This window comes from Pseudopipra pipra, chromosome 29 (genome assembly GCF_036250125.1).
Source record: "Pseudopipra pipra isolate bDixPip1 chromosome 29, bDixPip1.hap1, whole genome shotgun sequence".
Taxonomy (NCBI): Eukaryota; Metazoa; Chordata; class Aves; order Passeriformes; family Pipridae; genus Pseudopipra; species Pseudopipra pipra.
In genome coordinates, this window is record NC_087577.1 from 2,155,764 (window position 1) to 2,176,112 (window position 20,349).

The 20,349-nt window shown below is 51.7% G+C and overlaps 2 protein-coding genes across 3 annotated transcripts in view; one reads left to right on the plus strand and one right to left on the minus strand.

Annotated features, from left to right (window-relative positions):
* Nucleotides 1-12,199, minus strand: part of SMG5 (SMG5 nonsense mediated mRNA decay factor) — a 30,915-nt gene extending 18,716 nt beyond the window's left edge. Inside the window, exons 1-6 of one of the 2 annotated variants that reach the window (XM_064638479.1) lie at nucleotides 12,069-12,198; nucleotides 6,414-6,512; nucleotides 5,647-5,770; nucleotides 4,884-5,040; nucleotides 1,910-1,999; nucleotides 568-657 (exon numbers count right to left, since the gene is read on the minus strand). In XM_064638479.1, the coding sequence (XP_064494549.1) occupies nucleotides 568-657; nucleotides 1,910-1,999; nucleotides 4,884-5,040; nucleotides 5,647-5,770; nucleotides 6,414-6,512; nucleotides 12,069-12,145 (637 nt within the window). In that variant the 5' untranslated portion in view covers nucleotides 12,146-12,198. Of the gene's footprint in view, nucleotides 1-567; nucleotides 658-1,909; nucleotides 2,000-4,883; nucleotides 5,041-5,646; nucleotides 5,771-6,413; nucleotides 6,513-12,068 lie in introns of both variants that reach the window. The other variant, XM_064638480.1, reaches the window with a different exon arrangement.
* A 2,460-nt stretch (nucleotides 12,200-14,659) lies between these two features.
* On the plus strand, nucleotides 14,660-17,605 carry TMEM79 (transmembrane protein 79). The gene is made up of 4 exons (XM_064638449.1): nucleotides 14,660-14,798; nucleotides 15,619-16,433; nucleotides 16,645-16,858; nucleotides 17,108-17,605. The coding sequence occupies exons 2-4, from the start codon at nucleotides 15,710-15,712 to the stop codon at nucleotides 17,310-17,312; spliced, it is 1,143 nt and encodes a 380-aa protein (XP_064494519.1). The 5' UTR covers nucleotides 14,660-14,798; nucleotides 15,619-15,709; the 3' UTR covers nucleotides 17,313-17,605.
* The last annotated feature ends 2,744 nt before the right edge of the window (nucleotides 17,606-20,349 follow it).

Here is a 20,349-nt window from a genome sequence, read left to right on the forward strand (position 1 = left end):
CCTTATCAGCATCTGAGAGCTCTGCTCCAGCTTACTGTGGTGCAGAAATTATTGTCACTTATTTGAGACCAGCCTATCAAAACAGCTCAAAGACAGCACGGAGAGAACACTTGGCTGGAAATGCATACTTTAAGGTAAGACAGGCCCTCCGCTCCAGTGCCAATGTGTTCCCAGAAGGAGGCACTTCTGAAGGAGGAAACAGCACAATAGATTTTTTTTTTGCAGGTGTAAAACATGGGACGTGACCAATAATGCTCTGCTCCTGGCAGTGGAGAGCTGGATCTGCCCTCAGTCGACAGGCACAATGTCACCACACTCAGGGAAGTCTGAGCTTCTCAGAGGTTCTCAGATGAGTAAGGTGAAGTCACTGACAAGGAGCGCCCTGGCTTTAACTCCTCTCTTTGGCTTGCCAGCAAGAGAGGTTCTCAAAGGAAGCAATCCTAGCCAGAGGATAAAACCACTCCTCTCCCAGCTGCAGGACATAAACCTGACCGGTGCAGTACCACATTGTTTTCAGGTTGCGGCAACACTGTTTTAACAACTAAAAATTCATGGTAAGTCACTCACCAATTTGTGGTGCAACAGAAAGGGCTTGATAGTAAAACCGCTCCGCCAGCAGCTCCGTGTCCACACCTGCCAGCTCATTCTGGTAGCGAGCTGAAAGGAAACCACACACCGCACATCAGAAACCTGAAGGCAGCGCCTGCTCTTCCCCACTGCAGCGCAGCACAGTTTCCCTACAGATTAAAGACATGACAATAATTGACATACTGGCCAAGTCAACAAATCCATCAAAGAACTGTTCTTGGCAAACACAACACACAGGGTTTTCCAGGCCTGTCTGAAGTTTTTTGTACCTGCTCACACCACACACCACAAGCTCTGCCCCTTCCGGGGGGGCCCTCCGCACTTGCAGCAGAACGTGAGCAAAGCGAAGATGTTCTGCTCCATGTGTTATTCATCTATCCTTGAAGTAACTCAGAGTTGTGCTCTATTTTCCAATACCTCAGACTATATTCTACTACAGCAGAGTGTGAAATCTAAGTCAAGTCAGCTGACTTAATAAAATATCTGGCTGTGGCTAGACTGGACTTTATTAATTTTTTTCTTTTTTTTTTTTTCTGTTTTTTGAAAAACATAGGCATTTTGAAAACCTTAGGTGACAGCACTGTGAAGAGGTGAACATGTTTCTCTCCCACCACTCAGGTAGGTCATTCTTACTACCCCACAAGACATTTATTTGCAATGCCATTTTCAGGCTGATTCATGCACAATGATAATCCCAAACAGCTTTCACCAGCTTGGAGGCTGCAGAGTGTCAGACACACGTACCCACGCTGCACTTTCAAGAGCTGCTTTCCACACAGTACATGCTCACTCCCACATGTTCACAATCAAGAAGCTGACACACCACACACTTCAGGAGGGCGTCACTGTGGGACAGACATGCCTGCTATAAAAAGCATGACACACAGCCAGGTACAATGACAAAAAACCTGGGGCCTTGCAGTAGCAAAACTCTGGACTGATGCACAATATTGCTTAAATTGCTGATTTTCTGTCCCACTGGTGCTGATGGCAGTGGCTCTATAAAGCAAGTCAGAACTGAGCAGTCAATTTGCTTTGAGTTTCCTTTACACTGTCCAAACCACGTAAATAAAAGAAAAGGTTTCCATTTTTACACACTCACAGCTGGTTATCAGCTCATCTACCTGCCGAAAACCAAAGCTCCTGCAACTCACAGCAGTTCAGCCATGAGGATTTCAGCTTATCCTGTGACAAAGGGGTCAGAGGGAAACAGAATCTGCAAGTAACCTCAACTGGTGCCTAACAGTGACGGCCTTGCATGGTACAGGCACCATCTTTTTCATGTTTCAAAGGCTGCCCTGAGAGGCAATGCTGTTCTTACCTAGATCTCCCAGGTAAACTAGACATCGGTGACATGCCATCTGTGCCCACTCCATCTCCTTCTCCGATGCAGACACGGGCTTCTTGCAGCCTACAAGTAAACATGAAATCACTTACAGCACCGGGTGGAGGCTGCTGGGAAGATACAGGAGCCACCCATGCCTCTGCCCAAGACACCCAAATCAAAGCCCCCACAGTCAGACCCCACTGCTGACTGCTGTCTGGGGCACCTTATAGAGCAGCCCTGGGTCACTCTTGTTGTCAAAACGTGGAAAATAAACAGAGAAAATACTCACAGACACTGCTGCTCACCCACCTGCCTTGGACACCCTGCTGACCGGAGCGGTGTGTGTGACCACATCACCAACAGTCACAGAAATAAATGATGTCACCTTGTCTACAAGGTCTGCTGCAGTGACCTGGCTCCATCTGCCCTCAGATGAGAGGACAAAGGCCAATTCCTGTCTACAGGATCATATGATCATGTCAATACAGGACTGAACACAAGCTACTAAAGTTGATTTCATTAGCATGGCTAATGAGGCCTTTGGATGGGAGCGGGCACATATCCCTGGAAGCCAAACAAACTCTGTGCACTGGCACTGGGCAGCAGCACACAACGGGGACAGACCCTTCCCAACACTGAAGATGGAAATAAATTCATTGTCTCAAGACCAAGATCTAGACTTAGCACTGGCCAACCAAAAGAGAAGTAAAAGAAGGAAAAATCAGGACAGAAATCTGTGCTGTGGACAGGGCAGCTGGAGTCAGTTAGAGAGAACTGCCTCTGGACAATGCTGCCTTTGCATCCAGGAGGGAACCAAGCTGGTGACAGGGCTGGAAGGCACACCCTGGGAGGAGTGGCCATCAGCCCCGGGCTTCTCTAGGTTGGAGAAGAAGAGGCTGGAGGAGACCTTATCGCTCTCTGGAGCTTCCTGAAGAGGTGAAGGTGTCAGTCTCTTCTCCCTGGCATCCAATGATAGGATGCATGGGAATGGTTCAAAGCTGCATCAAGAAAGGTTTAGACTGAACATAAGGAAGCCTCTCTTTACCAAGAGGGTGGTCACACACTGGAATGGGTTTCCTAGAGAGCTGGTTAATGCTCTAGGCCTGTCAGTGTTTAAGAGGCATTTGGACAATGTCCCTGACAACATGCTTTAACTCCTCGTCAGCCCTGAGTTGCTCAGGCAGTTAGACCGGAAAATTGTTGTAGATCCCTTCCAACTGAAATAGCCTTGTCTATTCTATACTAAACTTACAAAGAAAAGGCAGTTCAGGCAGTGGAAAGTGTCAAAAGCAACAGGGGAAGGCTGCAGCCAGCTGATCTGAACTAACTGAAGTCATCAAACGTGACTCAGTTCCTGGGAAGGGCATGTCCCACCTCCACCCAGCCAGCGTGGCCACAGTTCGGCCACAGATCAGGAGGCAAAGGCTGCTGCGCCTGCGCCTCCTCCCCAGAGAGTGTCCACCGGGCCACTCACAGCACAGGCTGAGGCTGGGTTCAGTCTTCCTGCTGCCAGAGACTCCCACCTTCTGGAGGAGAAAGTTCCCTCATGCAGGAATCCCAAAGAAGATTTTTAAGACTGATCCAGTCCTCACTCTGCCTCCCCCCTGGCTGAGGTTAAAAGGGTCAAAATGAAATCTGGAGACTGCAGTGAGGAGCTGTTCCCACTTACCAACAGGTGTTGTATGAGTGGCATTATAAAAAATACACAGCCTTAAATCTGTGTCCACGTGTGCTGTTGGACCTACTCTCCCTTTTTTTGCTCTGAATCCTCTTGCTCCCATTCACACAATCATCGAGTTGTGCCCACCCCAATCTGTGGTTCATACCGGATCCTTTCACATCCATCACTTCTGGATAGGCAGGGTTCCATCTCTATTCTCAAGTTACATGCCCACCTGCCACATCCTTTTAATTAAAGAGTCCAAACACACCAAGAAACTTGAACAAGGGGAGCTTTTCACATGCAATCATCTCTCAGGGTACAAACCCACCTGGAATGTGCACTTTGAGGATTTATTAATTCTGCAGTACTGAGATACATTTCTCAAAGCAACAGTTGCCAGGAACATCCACCTTGTAAACCAACATTTCAAAGCTGATAGTGATACCATCATGTCCCAGAGCTAACAGTAGGATCTCAGCACCTAAAATCCTTCTTTTGCTAAAGACACACTAACTTTTCTCAGCCAGGTGTTGCCTTCCTACCCCCTGCCAGCTTTAAGCGTATCAGTTAAACACTTGCTAATACAGTTCACAAAACACATGGAGGTTCCATTTCTCACCCGGACCCACCCAAACAGAAACATGAGCCTTGAGGCCACCAAGCACAACCAAAAGCAAATGAACACAGACCACTACAAGGCAACTGAGGATGTGAATGCACAGGCGGCCTTGAGCTGCTTCAGGACTGTAAACACTCTTATTCTTCCTCCCCTAACAGGTACAATACCTCAGATTCCCCTGCACCCAAGGGCATGCACAGAGATCACCTGAGCCAGCTGACATGAGCTACAGGACCCTCCTGTCCAATACCCAATAGTGGTTTTAAAGCCACACAGTGAAGAGAGCACAGACAGAAGAGGGACCAAGAAGAGGAACAGTGTCTTACAGTGACTAGGATGTACTGAAAGAAATGTGTTGATTTCAAGAACCTATTCCTCTGTCTGTTTTAATTAAGCTTTTAAAAACATTCTGTACAGTCAGCAGAGCTCTTCAATTTTCCATAAAAATCTGCCATCATCAGACACTTACTACATAATTTTCTAACACTTTTTTCTGCTAGAAACCCTTCTTTCTTCCCTAATATAGTATTATAAAAAAGAAGTGCCATAGAGAAGAAAGCAGGACAGTCTGTTCTAGGCAGATAACTTGCTAATAATCCCTTGAATGCTGAAACAAAGATGGACTCGTGCAAAGTGAGGCCACCTGTCTGGGATTCAGCCCTGCCCACAAGCCCACGAGCACAAACCTATGAGAGGGTCCGTCACGTGCGTCCAGTCGATGCAGCACTGCAGCTCCAGCTGGTAGTGAGACTGGATGTAGAGCAGGAGGTGCTGGTAAAACCCTATGCCAGCCACCAGGTGAGTCCGGTACGCGCACTCCAGAGTGCTGCGGCTGTGGATGTGCTGCGAGAAGGAAAAGGAGCACGTTAATGCAGTCTAGGAAGCAAGACAGTGGGTAGCTCAGCTGTTAAGTGGTTTTGCACAGCTCTGTACCTCCTGCTCAACACTGTTGCCCCTAGTGGTGTTTACTAAGGGTCAACATCAAGGAGAAATACTTGCAACAACAAATAAAATCAAGCTGCCTGGTTAGAGCACCTTAAATATGCCCTGACCCCTGGATGACCAGGAGAGCTCACAGCATCAGAACACTGTGAGGACCTTCCAGTGATCAACTCTCATAAAAACAATCAGAACTACTGATGAAGCCTCTTAAAACCACTGTTCTACATGGAGAGATCTTTCTCCAGTGGGGAGACACATGAAGTGGGGAACACAAAAAAATCAGCGAATTCTGTTGAAAAGCCCTCTGCGATGGCAGCTCTCTCAGCAGCCTGTTAGCACTTACCTGCCCACTGCTAAAGGCACAGGGAAGCTCCATAATAATTCGGGAGCCCTCAGCTTCCCGCCCTGGACTCAGACCACAACTTCTCCAAGCAGATGAAGCTTTCAACTTGGCCTTATTCACTGCGCAACCATGGACCTTCTCATGCCAGAGTCATAGATACCTGCCTTTTTATTTGTTTTAATGAGCTGGATAACTTCATAGTAAACTTTTCTCCAGAGCAGTTCTTCTGCTTTTCTTCCATAATCCACTGGATGCAGGAACATCAGCTTCACGCACAGCTCCCGCAGCCTGGGACAGACAGCAGAGCGTTCACAGTGAGCTGCTGCAGCCTCAAGCACAGCTGCCACTACAGAAGCATGGAATCCACTACAGAAGCATGGAATCCACTACAGAAGCATCCGAATCCATTACGATAGCTAAGCTAGGACATGTGGTGATGATACAGCCTGGATCATTCCCACAAAAGAACACCTGGAAAAGCTGTACACCCAAACCAGTACTCTGGGCTCAGCTGGCCAACAGTGACTTCCTAAAGTGCAGTAATGACAAGAATTGGCTTGACAGCTTAAAAAATGAGTAAGAATAATCCTCTCTGCTTTGCACCCCCCAAACCTGATAAAAGATGTCACACATAAGTAAAAAGTTTCTGCCCCACAGTTTTTATTACAAGGAAGGAACCAGTCAACACAAACACAATTTATTTCTATCAGTGACACCCAGGAAAGCATCCAGCTACAGACTGTGTGGTTAATGCTGATCAAATGCAGGTCTGAAATCCAGCCTCTGCTTCCAAAATCTGGAGGAATCCCAGGTCAACAGGCACACAACAAACCAAATACACTGAGAAACTCCAGATTCGACAGCTCCACATGTTGCTTCACACGGATTTTCCCCAGCCAAACACAAAACACAAGTATCCTGCCCAACTTACTTGTTCCTCAAGCTGATGTTCTCTGGCTTGAACACGTCCTGATACGCTGCCTTATTGCCAAGGATGAGATCCAGTCGATGCACGGCCTCAACCACTGCCCTGCATGGGAACACAGAACCAAGAGTTTCAGGACAGTGGGTGAGCTGGGATCACTGGGGTGTCCAAGTTAGTTCCACTGTCAGCACACCACTCTGTACCACCACACCATAGTCACTGTGTGATTAAAACAACTGACTGAATGCTAACAATCACTATTTTGATAGGAAGAATCAAACCTCCACCAATTCCTGCTTCCTTACCAACTTGCCTACGAAGGGAGGCAAGTCAAATCACTCATTTCCCAAAACTTCCCTGTCTTCGCTACAAGGATTCACTGGTTAAAACCCTTAAAGAAGTCTCAGTGACAGGTAACAGAGATATTCAAACCCAGCCTAAAAGAGGAAATTTGTTTTGAGTTTTTTTCCCCCCAAAAGCCAGCTAAGAGAGAGCAAGCAACCTCCAAACTTTTTGAGTCATGCAGAAATACTTCTGTGAATCACTGCCCAAGACTTTCTTCTTGGAGGAGCAATCCCACACCACGTGCAAAACTCAAGCACTCAAAAGTTTGTAAGTTGTGAACAAATCAGACCATTCCAAATGCTGCAGTGAAATGGTCCCAGGGACTTTCAGCAGCATTAGTGCTGACAGAAAGAACCTCATCAATAGCTCATGGACCGCTCGATAAAGCACAATCGACCGTCAACCCTTGTGACACAAGAAGTCACCTCCAACCTCTGCCTGTGCTCTGCCCCTATCCAAGGTCACTAAACACACTCCTGAAGTCAACTCTTCCCAGCTGTTGACTCTACACGCTCCTCTTTAAGCAAGCCATCCCTCAAGCCACAAATTCCACCAATCCTTGTTCTCCCCCTCGGCCCATTGTCATTCCTTGTTTGCCCCACACCTGAGCTGAGCCCATCACAGCCTGAGAGCTGTTGGAACAAGGAGCTGAAGAAGCCGTGATGTGCTTGTCAAACACAGAACGGGGCAGCATCAGAGCAAACTCCTGAGGTGCTGTGGCCAGACTGCTCCTCCTCCCAAAATCTCCATGCCTGCTCAACGGGAACTGCCCCGTCACACTTGCAGCACCACATCGTGACTGAACCTGCTGCTAGTGCACTGATGGCCAGATGGAGCACAGGGCCAAAATGAGCCACAGCCTGCGAGCCCATGTGCTGGGGAGACTGAAACCACCACCACTTCCTTGAAAACTACAGATATTACTGCAAAGTAACTGATAGTTTTCTATGCCAGCCCCTTCCCAGCAAAGTCAGTCTTCCTTCACAAACCCACGACAACAAAAGGAACCTCCCTGAAAAAAAAACAGGACATTCCAGAGCTCGAAGAGGAAATGTCCCATCTCCTGCCATGCCACAAGAAGCCTCTCACCCAAGGTAACTGGAAATGTCATTTCAGTAACCACAGAACCTGACAGAAGAAGGAAGCATGGGGAACAGGAGTGCCTTATGCAACGCCTTGAGAGATCAAAACACCACAGAGTTGAACAAACTTCTTCCTGAATAATCATGAAGAAAACCAAGGAGGGAGTAAGAATCACACATAAAATCCTGCTACATCCTCAACATCCAGCCCCTCCTGCTCACTGACCTCTTTCTCACATGGCCTGAAGGGCCTTTGCAACCTCTGACAGCCCAATACCTTCAACAGCAAGGAAGTGAATAAAAAATATTTTGGTTGACGGGTAACAGACACTGAGTATGCAGCATCCAGACAAGCTCGTAGTGGGGTGGGGGCACAGTAACAAGCCTCCTCCAGTTTAGTTTCCCCACAAAGCACAGGCCAGGCACATCTCCTCACTGCAGCCTGGGACTGCTGTCCTGGCTGCGGCTCTCAGAGCCCCTCCCAGCGCACCAGGAGCTGACTGGCTTCCTGTGCAGGAGGGTGACCAGGGGAAAGGGGAACTGCTGGTTCATTTGATTCCCAGGGAGAACTATAGGAAAACTACAGTTGTTGCTTTCCGATATGGGCAGACTCCACCTCTTCAAAGCAGCTGTAAAACCACATTCACAGGTGTGAGCACCAGTGTCCAAACCTTCACGTGCAAGTTAACTGTATTTGGAGCCTCAACACTTGTCTCCTTCTCCTGACATTTATTCCACTCAAATTCCCTTATGGGCACACAGTCCAAGTTCTCTCACAGCCAAATAAGGCTCTGATTTTTTTATATCCTAAGGAAGGGTCACAAAACTTCGTCTAAGAATCCCCCTGAGTTTTCAGCAGTGTCAGAAATGCAGCACAACACTCCTGAAATGGCAGGAATTTCTCGAAGAGCAGTTGCCAGACCCCCTTCCCAGTGACCAGCAAACAGACAGCTATTGACCTGCCAACAGTATCCATGGGCAAGAAATGTGATCGAGCCATGAAGGAAAGCCTACTCGTATGCACCAGGACTCAAAACCCTGCCAAATTAGAAGTACAGAAAAGTTTCCTTCCAGGGATGGGCTGATCAGGGACACTGAAAGGTATTTCACTTTCCCCTCAAGGTGGCCCGGAGGGCATCTCCTGTACAACCTTGTTTCCTACAACAGCCCAGGATGGGCACATGCAGACACTCGGTGCCTCTGCTGTTCTTCCAGGGTTTGTAAAGGAAGAGGGAGTTGGTGACTGGAGAGCAGCAAGGTTTACAGGTCGGGATGTGGTTCCTGAGCCCTAAGACAGGCCCCACACTAAAATGTAGACTTGTCCACATGGGCCCCGTGGTGCTGCTTGAAGAGGAGGAAGCAGGAGCAAAGCAGAATCTCTGACAGCTGGTGATGACCTGCCAGGATCTGAAGTGCAGAGGAAAGGGGACTCAGTGAGGACAAAAGGTACAGGAACCAGCCTCACTGCAGAAATGTTGGAAAACAGCAATGCAGGCCCTATGGACCATACACTGGTAAAAATGCCCTTCAGCATCTGTGCCTGAACTGGCCTGAGACCATGGGCTGAACTTTACTTGGCAGTTAAGAGGCCAAATCCTGTCCCAGGACCCATTTTTCTACCTGCTGGGTTTAAACGCTGCTTTCAGACAGCACATCAGAGCCACAGAGGAGGCAAATCAGATGCCAGTCTATTAAAAGAATCAAGTACAGCACATGGAGCCAGGCAGGGTGGAAACGGGCCAGTGCCAAGTCCTCTCCAGACATGCAGACACCGATCTGTCCCCTTCCCTCTGTGCCATTAACAGTCTGGGATGGGGCAGAACAGCAGGCAGAATTATTTGTCCCCTCTCTGTTTCTTTATTTAATACATCACTAAGAGCCACAGCCTCTGAGGAATAAGACATTCCTCAGGGAAAAGACCTGCAGCCGTTCATCTCTGCTCTGGCACGTGTCAGTCACAAATTACAGTGCCCGGAACAGGCTCTAGACAGGAAGAGTAACACCAAGTACACAAGCTAATGGTTACCTAGAAACCTGTCAAATAAACCTGGTCACCCAAAGCTACAACATGCATTGTAAAAGAGTACACCCAGGCTAATCCAGTTGCCACATTCCAAGGTGAAACTTGGGAACTATCAATACAGGAAGATTTGGAAAAGATCTAGGAGCACCCTATAAGAGCAACGGACACCCTCCTCTCTGAAAGGACACTCAAACACGCTGCCAAGGACCGTGGGGACCTGAACTCAACTCCCACAGGCAAACACAACACTGATCCCACGGGATCACAGTGCAGAGCTGGGACTGTGACAATTCACACCTGTGACTCAAAGGCGCCGCTTGATGCGACAGCCACGAGTTCCCAGAGGCCACACTGACCACACAACCCAACGGGCTGCTCCCAGGGCAGGAAGGTCCTGCCTTACCCAACCCCAGTCCAGGCTCAAACAGGACTGACAGGAGACTGTTGAGGTGGGAACTTGCTCACAGAGCTCTCAGCTACGGAGAAGGAAATTTGTGGCCACTGCAGGTACTATAAATTCTGCACTGAAATCACAATGCTTCCTTCCTCCCAGCTAAAGAAGAGCCGTCCCTGCAGGAGATGGGGTTTCTTTTTCTGCTATAAAAATGCTCCAAAGCAACCACACATCTTATTCTGCCATAAAAATTCAAACAGAAGCGACTCTTCCTCGTCTGGATGACAATCCCTCATCTGGTCACAGGCCATTCCAGTGCCAAGAAATGCAGCCACTGCACCTTCAAAGTGCAGGAAAGTGTTTGCACCGAACACATGATGGAAACAGAGAAATTCCAGTGACCAGCACTCAAAGCTGCAGTTACTGCCTGGTATTCCTGGGCATGGACCCTGCCAGAGGCCCCAGCAGGAGGCAAAGCCTGCCCTGCTGCAGGAGGGCAGTGAGGTTCCACGAGGTGAAAGGACATGGCCAATGTCACCGAGACAAAAAGAAACAGACCCCAATGTAAAATCCATGTCTTGTCTTCATCACTTGGCTCATCTTTGAAACCCACTGTTTCTGCTGGAACTCCACCACGGGTCTGCTGTACTGACAGAGAGCTGGAGCCAGAAGAGGGCAATTTCTGGGCCACCCACACAACATAAGGCATGAGTGGAGCAGAGGCAGCTCAGGGCTGACAGCAGGACACCCTCATCCCATGGGACACCTCATCCCATTGGGGGCTGGGCTCACCGAGGCTAGCACGATTGCCCCAGTCTTGTCCTCTCCAATGCACAGTGTGGGGATACAGGAGCAGAGTCCCAGGGAGTGTTTTATTGGGAAGATCTGCAGCTGGAGCAGTCTTGCCCTCCAGACAGCACCAAAGTGCTCCGGCTCAGGCTCCTGCTCATCCCACCCTCTTCTCCAGCACTTACCACATAATCCCTGCCTACTGCCAAAGTCAGGGACACCATCTAAAGCCCCCCTCTCCCTGGATGACCACACATCTCACCCTCATTCCACTGTATCTCAACACCTCCTCTCCCCTCAGCCCCCACCATCTCCCACCCCACCTCCCTGAATCCCACAGAACCCCTTTCTCCATCCCCCATGTGTGACCCATCCTCTTTCCCATGACCCCCTTATTACTCTCCCACCTGCCTCCTTCCCCGTCTCTCCATTCTCCTACTTTGCCTGAAACCCCCAGCGCCCCTTGGTTTGACCCATCTCCCCTGGAGCCCCCAGGCCCCTTTTCACCACTGTTCCCCCCCATTTGTTGCTCTGGATCCCACACAACCTCCTCATTCCCCTTCCCTGCTCCCCAGTCTTCCCTAAACCTTCCCCTTCTCCTTTCCCTTTGCACTGCACGCTTTCCCTGGATTCCCCGCCCAAGTTCTTCACTTTAATCTTTCTCTAAATCCCGCTACCTTCTTCCCCCGTCTTTCCTGAACATGCCTCCTATCCCCCTCGCCCCGTTTCCCCAGGTCTCCTCTGGATTCCTCCCCCCGCCTCATTAATCCCCGCTGTTCTCTCCACTCCGCAGTCTCCTTCCCCAGCCCCCCCCCGAACCCTTCCCTGACAACTCCCCCACCTTCTTCCCTTCCATCCTCCCTAAATCCCCCCGCCCCAGTCCCCAGACGCCACCTGACCCTGCCCAGCTCCGTTCTCCCTCCCCGGTTCCCTTCCCCAGACCCTTCCCCGTTCCCCCAGTGCCCCCCGCCCTACTCCGCGCTGACCCTCCGCAGCCTCCCCTGGATCCCCCGCGCCCCTCTCCTCACCGGTACAACCGCTTGGTGTGCAGCACCTTGGCCTCCGGCTCGCCGCTCTCGCCGGCGGCCCCGCCGCCCTGGCTCATGGCGCCCGCGGCGGCCCCTCGGCCCGGCCCCGCGGCCCCCTCAGCACCGCCCGCGCCGCCGCCGCCGCCGCCCCCGGCCCCGCTCGGCCGCCATGGCTGCCCCCTGCCCCCCGCGCCGCTCTCGCGAGACTTCCCGCCGCGCCGGGCAGGCGGGCAGGGCGGGGGCGATCGACCCTCGCGAGAGCTGGCGCTCGCGCCCGCGCCAGCACTTAGTGCTGGCAAACATGGCGGCGACGCGGCGTCATCTCGCGGGACTTGCGCACACACACGCGGCCGCCGCCTTGCCAGCACTTAGTGCTGGCACCACATGGCGGCAGCGGCGGCAGTGAGGGGATCCCTAAAAGCCAAAAAAACCCCCCAACTTTCTAAGGCTCTTTTTGAGTGTTAGAAAAGTCAAAAATCTTATTTCGCACGCCCCATGCGTAGATGATGCCTAAAAGCCAGAAAACAATTCTCTTTAGACTGAATTTTTGAGTTTTAGAAAGCAAAAAGCACTGGTTTATTACGGCACGCCCAGATGCAGAGGTGATGCCTAAAAGCCAAAAAAACCTAAGATTCTTTTTGAGTTTTAGAAAGCAAAAAGCACTCGTTGATTTACACTGGGTGCATAGGAATCATTTCCAAAGTACACACACCGAACTACATATGCGTTACAACTTTATGCAACGTTATACTGTTGTCTAATTACAATATTTGGACTACCTCATCTGTTAGATCCACTTCTAAAACTGTCCCTCCCTCAGTACCACCCTCTACACACCTCTTGAATGTGAGTCGGAGGTCGCAAAGGACCACTCCTTCATCCTGATCTCACTCTTTGTCATCATCTCTGCCCTTCTTGGAACAACTTCAAGGCTTCTGAGGTCTCTGAATAGCTTTGACTCCATTATATCAAGCTGTTATGGCTTTTTTTTCTAAGCACATCTTCTACAGGCAAGATGCTCTAAAAGCCTTTATCTGTTGGAATCCTTGACAAGAAGGTTAAACAATATTTTCAGAAATTCAACACAAAGGTACTTAGCTAAAGTGGTACTAAAACTGCTAAGGGCTATACCAAAATCTATATAATATGTATTTAAGGCATCACGGGAATATTTCACAAAGGTTGCATACCGAATACATTGGTGTTACAACTCTACACTACCATCTAATTACAATATTCAGTTTTAATTACAATATTTGGCCGTTACCTCGTCGGTTACACCCATCCCCAAAACCACCCCTCTCACTGGACCGCCCCCGTCCCGCCTCAGACACGCCTCCCGAATTGGAGTCGGTGGTCCCCTTATCCTTGTCTTCATCATCTTGTTCCTTGGTCTTTGGCATAGCATCACACTTTCTGGAATGGTTTCAAGGCTTCTGAGCAGCTTCGGATTGCTTGTATCAGGTGTTGTGTCTGTTTCTCAGTACATTTTACAGATAGAAAACCTCTTCGCCTCATTAAAGCCCCTTGTTTGTTGAAATTCTTAATAAAGAATGCCAAACAGCTCTTCAAAAAATCCTGCACAAAGCTACTTAGCAAGCTAAATGTACTGATGAGCTATACGAAAATCTTCTATAATATAGATTTTAAGGCATCAGAAAGGGGGAACGGAGCAGGAACCCCTGCCGGTGGCTCCCCCATGCGTGTCTTCAAACTGAATTAAGTGTCTCCAGGATGAATCTTCTCGCCTTTTGTCAAAGTAACTTCTACAAGAGAAGCTGCTCAATAAGAGAACTCCGTGTTTCAAGCGCTGTGTGAGATTGCAAACACAAATAAAAAATAATTTTTTATTGAAAAAAACCACGAATTTTGTGACACAAATAAATATGCATTGGGTGGGCGGGCAATATGTATTAGACAGGCGGGGTCATGTAAATTTTACTTTCCAGAAGAAGAAATTTAGTGTTACCCCTTAGTGCGCTTGATTTGCAGCAACTTCCAGCTCCCACCCTCGCAGAATAAAGAATGCCTAAACAAGGACTGACAATGTCTCCTTTCTAAACAGAGAGCTTCTCATTTAAACTCGGCTTCTAAAATTATCCTATTTCTTGTAAAGGAATATTGGTCCCATGATGGACTAGAGTAAAACAAACAGGGACACTGGTTCAAAGACACTTAAAGATTTTATTTTATTGTATTATGCCTACAAAGTGCAGCTGTGCTTCTTATACATGTTTACTTCGGAGTATACATCTTGAAAGTGGCTAAAAACTCAGAAAAGAAACAACATATTTTTCTAGTGATCACCTGTAGAGTTTGAAACTGAGCTCATTTAAGGCAATAAAATGAAAAGCTAGTTTATAAGCTGTCTCATGGTATAAATGACCAGCCCACCAGCAAGCCACATCCATAAAACACAGGGACGAAACCACCAAAAATGCAGGCTGATAAGAGTATCAAAACCATACTCACATTACCCACCTCAAAGCAGATATTTTATTTCAGTTCGGTTATTTCATTGAACTTCAGGAGCCCCGGGGGGACACCCGGGAAGGGGCGGGCGCAGAGCGTCGCCCGGCCGGGAGGACCCTCCGCCCGCCCCTCCGCCCGCCCCACCTGAGCTGGTCCGACAGGTTTAAGGTTCAGAGGCGGCCGAGAGAGCGCAGGAATTCCCGTCGGCTCCCGGCAGAGCTGCCCCGTAGCTCCCCATGGCCCCCCGCCTCTGCTCGAGTGAGTCCCGCAGCGAAGGGAGGTGGTGCCGTGGGGCGGTGCGCGAGCGGGGCTCGGGCTGGGACTGGGGCTAGGAATGGGGCTGGAAGTTGGGATGCGGGCGCTGGACGTGCGGGAGGCCCAGGAAGCTGCTCTATAGCTGCACTTCCGTGTGTGGATCTCGGAGGGAGCCTCGTGCCGCTCCGTGCCTCAGTTTCCCCACACCTGTGGCTCCTTCTGGGGATGCAGAAGGATGTGTACAGAGGGCAGAGGGAGAGATTTTCATTGTGGAGGTAACACCCGAGACGAGCAAAGAGACAGGGATCCCCTAAAGGGAAACAATGCAGGAGCTCTACCCGTGCCTCCTGCATCCCGTGAAGGGCACCTGGCAGCCCCCTGCACCCACCTCACATCAGTCTCGGCTACAAGAGGCAGCAAACCTGGCCCATCCCGGCTCTAGCTGGGTTCCCAGGCACAGCCAGGCCACCTCTCCCCCGGGGCTTGGGTGGCGCTGGCACAAGACAGAGCAGTGGAAGAGCTGGTTGTATCACCCAGCTGCTCCAGGGTAACCAGACTGTGCCCAGCCAGAACCTCCGGGGTGTTTGTCCGGCAGGGGAAGCCATTCCCAGCCAGACCCAGACCCCCAGAGCTCGTCTGGCCCACCCAGACAGTCCCTGATCCCTCTGCCACGGCCCAGAGTGTGGGCATACCAGGTGCTGCTCTCTCCTTGTAGTGCACAGACAGGTGGGTGCTGGGTGCTTCAGGGGTGCCAGTTTGCCCCTGTGACCGCAAACCTCTCATTTCCAATGGTTTTTTGTCTGTCTCCTTACTCCTGGTGCAGGGTGAAAGTGGAAGAGACAGAAACCTTGTCCCCTCTCAACACAAGTGGAGCAGTGTCAGCAGTCTGCAGCAGTGTGGACCTGGCCACTCTCATGGCTGCCGCAGACCCTGTCCTGCCCCCCGAGGAGGTGGCTTTGCTGGAGCTGGGGGAAGTGGCCTTGGACAAGGTGCCACCAGCCCCGGATGAACACCTAGAGGACCCCGATGCCACCCTGCCATGGGACCGGTGCCAGCACAGCGCCCAGGGCCAGCCAGAGCCTGCAGAGGCAAAGAGGCGCTCGAGTCCCGAGGGCGGCCGTGAAGACCCCGAGGAAGCTGCTCCCACCTGCCCACCAGCCGAGGCTGAAGAGGATGAGGAAGGCCCTGGGCTGCCCGTGATGGCAGCCCACGTCTTTGTGCCCATCGACCCACAGTGCATCGAGCAGAGTCCCTGCAAGCAGAAGCAGCACCCTGCTCCATGGCCCCAGGAGGAAGGCAGGGGGGGCCACATTCCCCCCAGCAACAGACCCAGCAGCCTCCACCACAAGCAGGTCTTCCTCCCCCTTGGCCCCTCGCGCTACCAGGACCCCCTGGGCTTTGAGGGGCGCGTGGCCAAGCCCCCGGCTGAGGCGCCACAGTGCCCGTGTGCCAGGGACTGTGGCTCCAATAACCTCAAGGCCGTGGCCTCAGTGGTGGGGGCCCTGCTCCTCTGCCCCTGCCTCATCTACGGTGCCTATGTCTTCCTGCCCTTCGACGCTCCGCTGCTGCCCACTGTCAGTGCCCGCCTGGTCTACACGCTGCGCTGCGCCACCTTCGCCACCTTCCCCGTGGTGCTGGGTGAGCCAGGGGGTTGGGGTACAAGCCTCTCGCCTCTGCTCTGGGCCATGTGAGCCCCAGGACTGTGGGGATCAGAGCTGGGGCCAAGCTCTTTGTGGCTCCACTGCTCCCACTAGGTGCAGCAGGTGGAGTTTTCCTCCCCTCTCTAGTGCTCCTTAGCCCCACTGAAGCTCCTCTGGGCGCCCGCTCAGCCCCTCTCTCTGCCCCCCAGGGATGATTGTCAGCGGCATCTCCCGCCTCTGCTCCTCTGCCCTGGAGCCCTTTGGGGAGCTGCAGCGGGAGGTGGAGATCCACCGCACCTACGTCTCCCAGTCCATCCAGCTCTTCATCCTCTACTTTTTCAACATGGCCGTGCTAGCCACCTACCTCCCTCAGGAGCTCCTCAAGCTCATCCCGCTGCTCACGGGGCTCTTTGCCATCTCCCGGTAAGTGGCTCCTTCACCCTGGGGCACCGCCAGGCTCTGTCAGCGCCGGCAAACGCCATCCCTTGGTGCGACTCCTGCTCTGGCAGTGCCTCACTTGGCCAGCCACAGCCGGGGAGGGTTCTTCATCTGCACCCTGCTTCCTGCAGTGGCCATGCATGGAAAACTCTCCCTGGTCAGAACCCCCAGGCGAAGCTGGTGCCGGCCCCATGACATCGCCCCCACTGAGCCCGTACCCTCTCCCCTCTCCAGGTTGATTTTCTGGCTGTCCTATGCCATCAGCCGCTCCTTCCGTGCCTTCGGCTTCAGCATGACCTTCCTGCCGCTCCTGGCCATGCTGCTCTGGAACCTCTATGGCATGTTTGTCCTGGAGCCCGAGAACCTCCTCTCTGTGGCAGCACCAAAGCCCGAGGGCCTCTCCAAGGAGAGCGGAGCCAAGCTCCGGCACTGGGGGTGAGGGAGGCCCGGGAGATGGGGGGCCTAGACCCTGAGGGCTTGAGCCCTCTTCGCTGCCCTGCCCAGAGAGCCCTGATGGCACAGGGGTGCTGGCAGATCCCGCTGGGCCCTTGTTCCCTGCCCAGACATGGCGAGGTTTTGCTGTGCTGAAACCCTCTGCACCAGGAGTCTCCTGCAGGAGGGCAAACAAGGCCTGGAGCAAGACCCAACAAGCCCTGTTCTATGGGAATGGGGTGAGATTTGCCTCCCTTCCTGCTGGAGCCGACTTTGTTCAATAAAGCCCTTTACCAAACAGCTCTGTGTCTGGTTTGGGGGGGGTTTGGGTTAAATTGCCCAGGGAATGACTTGGGACTTCACCCACAGGATGCAGTCATCCAGCCTCAAAATGATGTTTCCAAGAGGGGAAAAAAATCACGTTTCCCCCAGATTGTCCCTTTTCCAGCCCTGCATCCCACTCTGTGTCCCTGCGTGGTCAGTCCTGCTCCTCTTGTCCCTCCTCTTCCTCCTGGTGGAGGTTCAGCACCCAGTTCACGAACCAGTTGGCCAGGCAGGAGGAGGGGAGCCCTCCCCAGGGAGGGTTGCAGGGAGAAGCTGGGATGGATGACATGGAACCAGGCTTGCCACTGCCCAGGGCTTGGGATGGCCGATCCCTCCAGGATGGGTGCTGAGCCCCCTGCTCCATGGACATGAAGGGACCCCTGGGAGTTGCACGTTTGATGGTCTCAGTTCTCTGATTCTCAGGCATAACTCAAAGGAGTTAAAAATCCACCAAATCCAGGGAAAGCCCCTCCAGCCCCAGCTCTGCCAGGTGTCTGGCCTGTCCCTCCTCCCATCCCACAATGCTGTATCAAGGGAGCAGCCCACCTGAGCCAGAGAACTGGACTCGAGGACCTGAGGGAATGGCTAGAGCTCTGTCAGGGGAGGTTTAGATTGGATATTAGGAAAAGATTCTTCCCTCAGAGGGTGGTCAGACACTGGAACAGGCTTCCCAAGGCTGCCAGAGCTCAAGACGTGTTTGGACAATGCTCTCAGGCACATGGTGGGATTGTTGGGGCTGTGCAGGGCCAGAAGTTGGACTAAATGATCCTTGTGGGTCCCTTCCAACTCAAGAGAGTCCATGATTCCATGACTCTTCTGAATGTACCTCATCAAGGACACAGCCCAGGGCACTGATCCTGCAGCTCATGGGCAAAACTCCCCTGAGCATCACAAGTGCTACAAGGCACAAGTCCAGGTGCAGAGGCTCCTCAGCACTGTCCCATTCCTGCCAGTCCTGAGATCTCCTCCAATTTCTGGACCATCTGGTTGTTCAGTGTTAATTACAAGGGTCCGAGGGCACAAAACCAGCCCCATTTGCCCTTTCACACCATCTGTGCCCAGAAAAGCTTCCAGCTTGTCTCATTTTTCTCCCTCAAATCACTCTGCTTCACAACAAGGCTTTGTCTTCCCCTCTCAGTTACCTGCTCCATTCCAGCTCCCAGGGATCCAGCAACTGGCAGCCAAGAAGGAAATCATAGGGAAGGAGTAGGTCAGATGCATTAACCTCTGACAGCCAGGTGCTGCACGAGGAAGGCACTTTGCAGAGAAATTCAAGTCTCTTCTTTGTAAAAACCTCTGAGGGTCTCAGGCCCAGGACAGGTGCTGTGTCAGTGTTTGGGGACTGGGACCAGCCTGCTCTGGCTGAGCAAACCCTGCAGAGGGGTGGGCTGGGAGGGAAAGGCCCAACCTGTGGTTATGTGGCCTCAATGGTCAACAGGGATCGAACCTCTGGGTTGCTTTCCATAGTCAGCAGCTTGGAGGAGCTTTGCCCGGGGCAGCAGGGAAAGTGGAAAGTATGGGAGAGTGTTAAAGGGGTTTAGGTTTGTTGGTTTGGGGTTTTTTGTTGTTGTTTTTTTGGTGGGTTTTTTTTTGGTTTTTTTTTTAATTTTTATTTTTTATTTTTTAAAGGCAGACTCAGGCATGCTGAGTGCAGTACCACTAAGAGAAGTACTGATGATGATGATGTCATATTAGACTCTTACAACATTAATGAGATACCATAATTTTGTACATTGGGTTTGATTATGTGGAGGAGCAGCTGGATCAGCCTTGAGGAGGCCGGGCTGTCTGTGACCATAAGCATTCGGATCTGTCAGCAGCACTGATTTTTCCACCTGTGTTTTCTTCCTGTAATGAAATCCAACCGTTTTCCTTAACGCCCGGCTCCCAGAGCGAGTAACGTGTCCCACACCGTGGTTCTGCGGCCTCTCAAAGCTGGTTACTTCAACTTCACCTCTGCCACCATCACGTACCTGGCACAGGAGGGAGGACAGGTCGTGGTAAGTGGACGATTTAGAGGAGCCCTGCAGATACCCCTGACAGTGCTCTTGCAGCAGCCTGGTCGGGGCGATGTCCCTGAGCTCTCACCCTGCCCAGCTCTGCCCCAAGAAGGAAAGTGGTAAAGCTTGTCTTTTCCCTGCCTCTTCCAGGTTGGTTTCACTAGTGCTCCCGGGCAAGGAGGAATCCTGGCTCAGCGTGACTTCGACAGGAGGTTCTCCCCTCACTTTGTAAGTACCTTTCAGCTGACAATGGAAATTGCACTGCAGCAGCTGCAGCCCAGCACAGTGGCTTCCTGCTGCCCATGGTGTGTGTGGTTTGTCCTGCAGTCACCTGGAGAGCTCCAGTGGTATTGCAGTTAATCCCTGTCAGTTCTCCGTAGCAGTATCACAGAAGCAGCCAAGAGTTTCCACCCCAGTTCCCTCTGTGGAAGAGCTGCACTGTGGGATTTGAGCCACAAAATTGGAGAGTAGAATCTTAGAACCTTCTAGGTTGGAAAGGACCTACAAGGATCCTGGAGTCCAGCTCCTGGCCCTACACGGGACAACCCAACAATCCCACCAAGTGCCTGAGAGCATTGTCCAAACTCCTTGAGCTCTGTCAGGCTTGGTGCTGTAACCACTTCCCTGGGGAGCCTATCCCAGTGCCTGATCACTCTCTGGGGAAGAACCTTTTCCTTATATCCACCCTGACACAGCTCCATGCTGTTCCCTCAGCTCCCG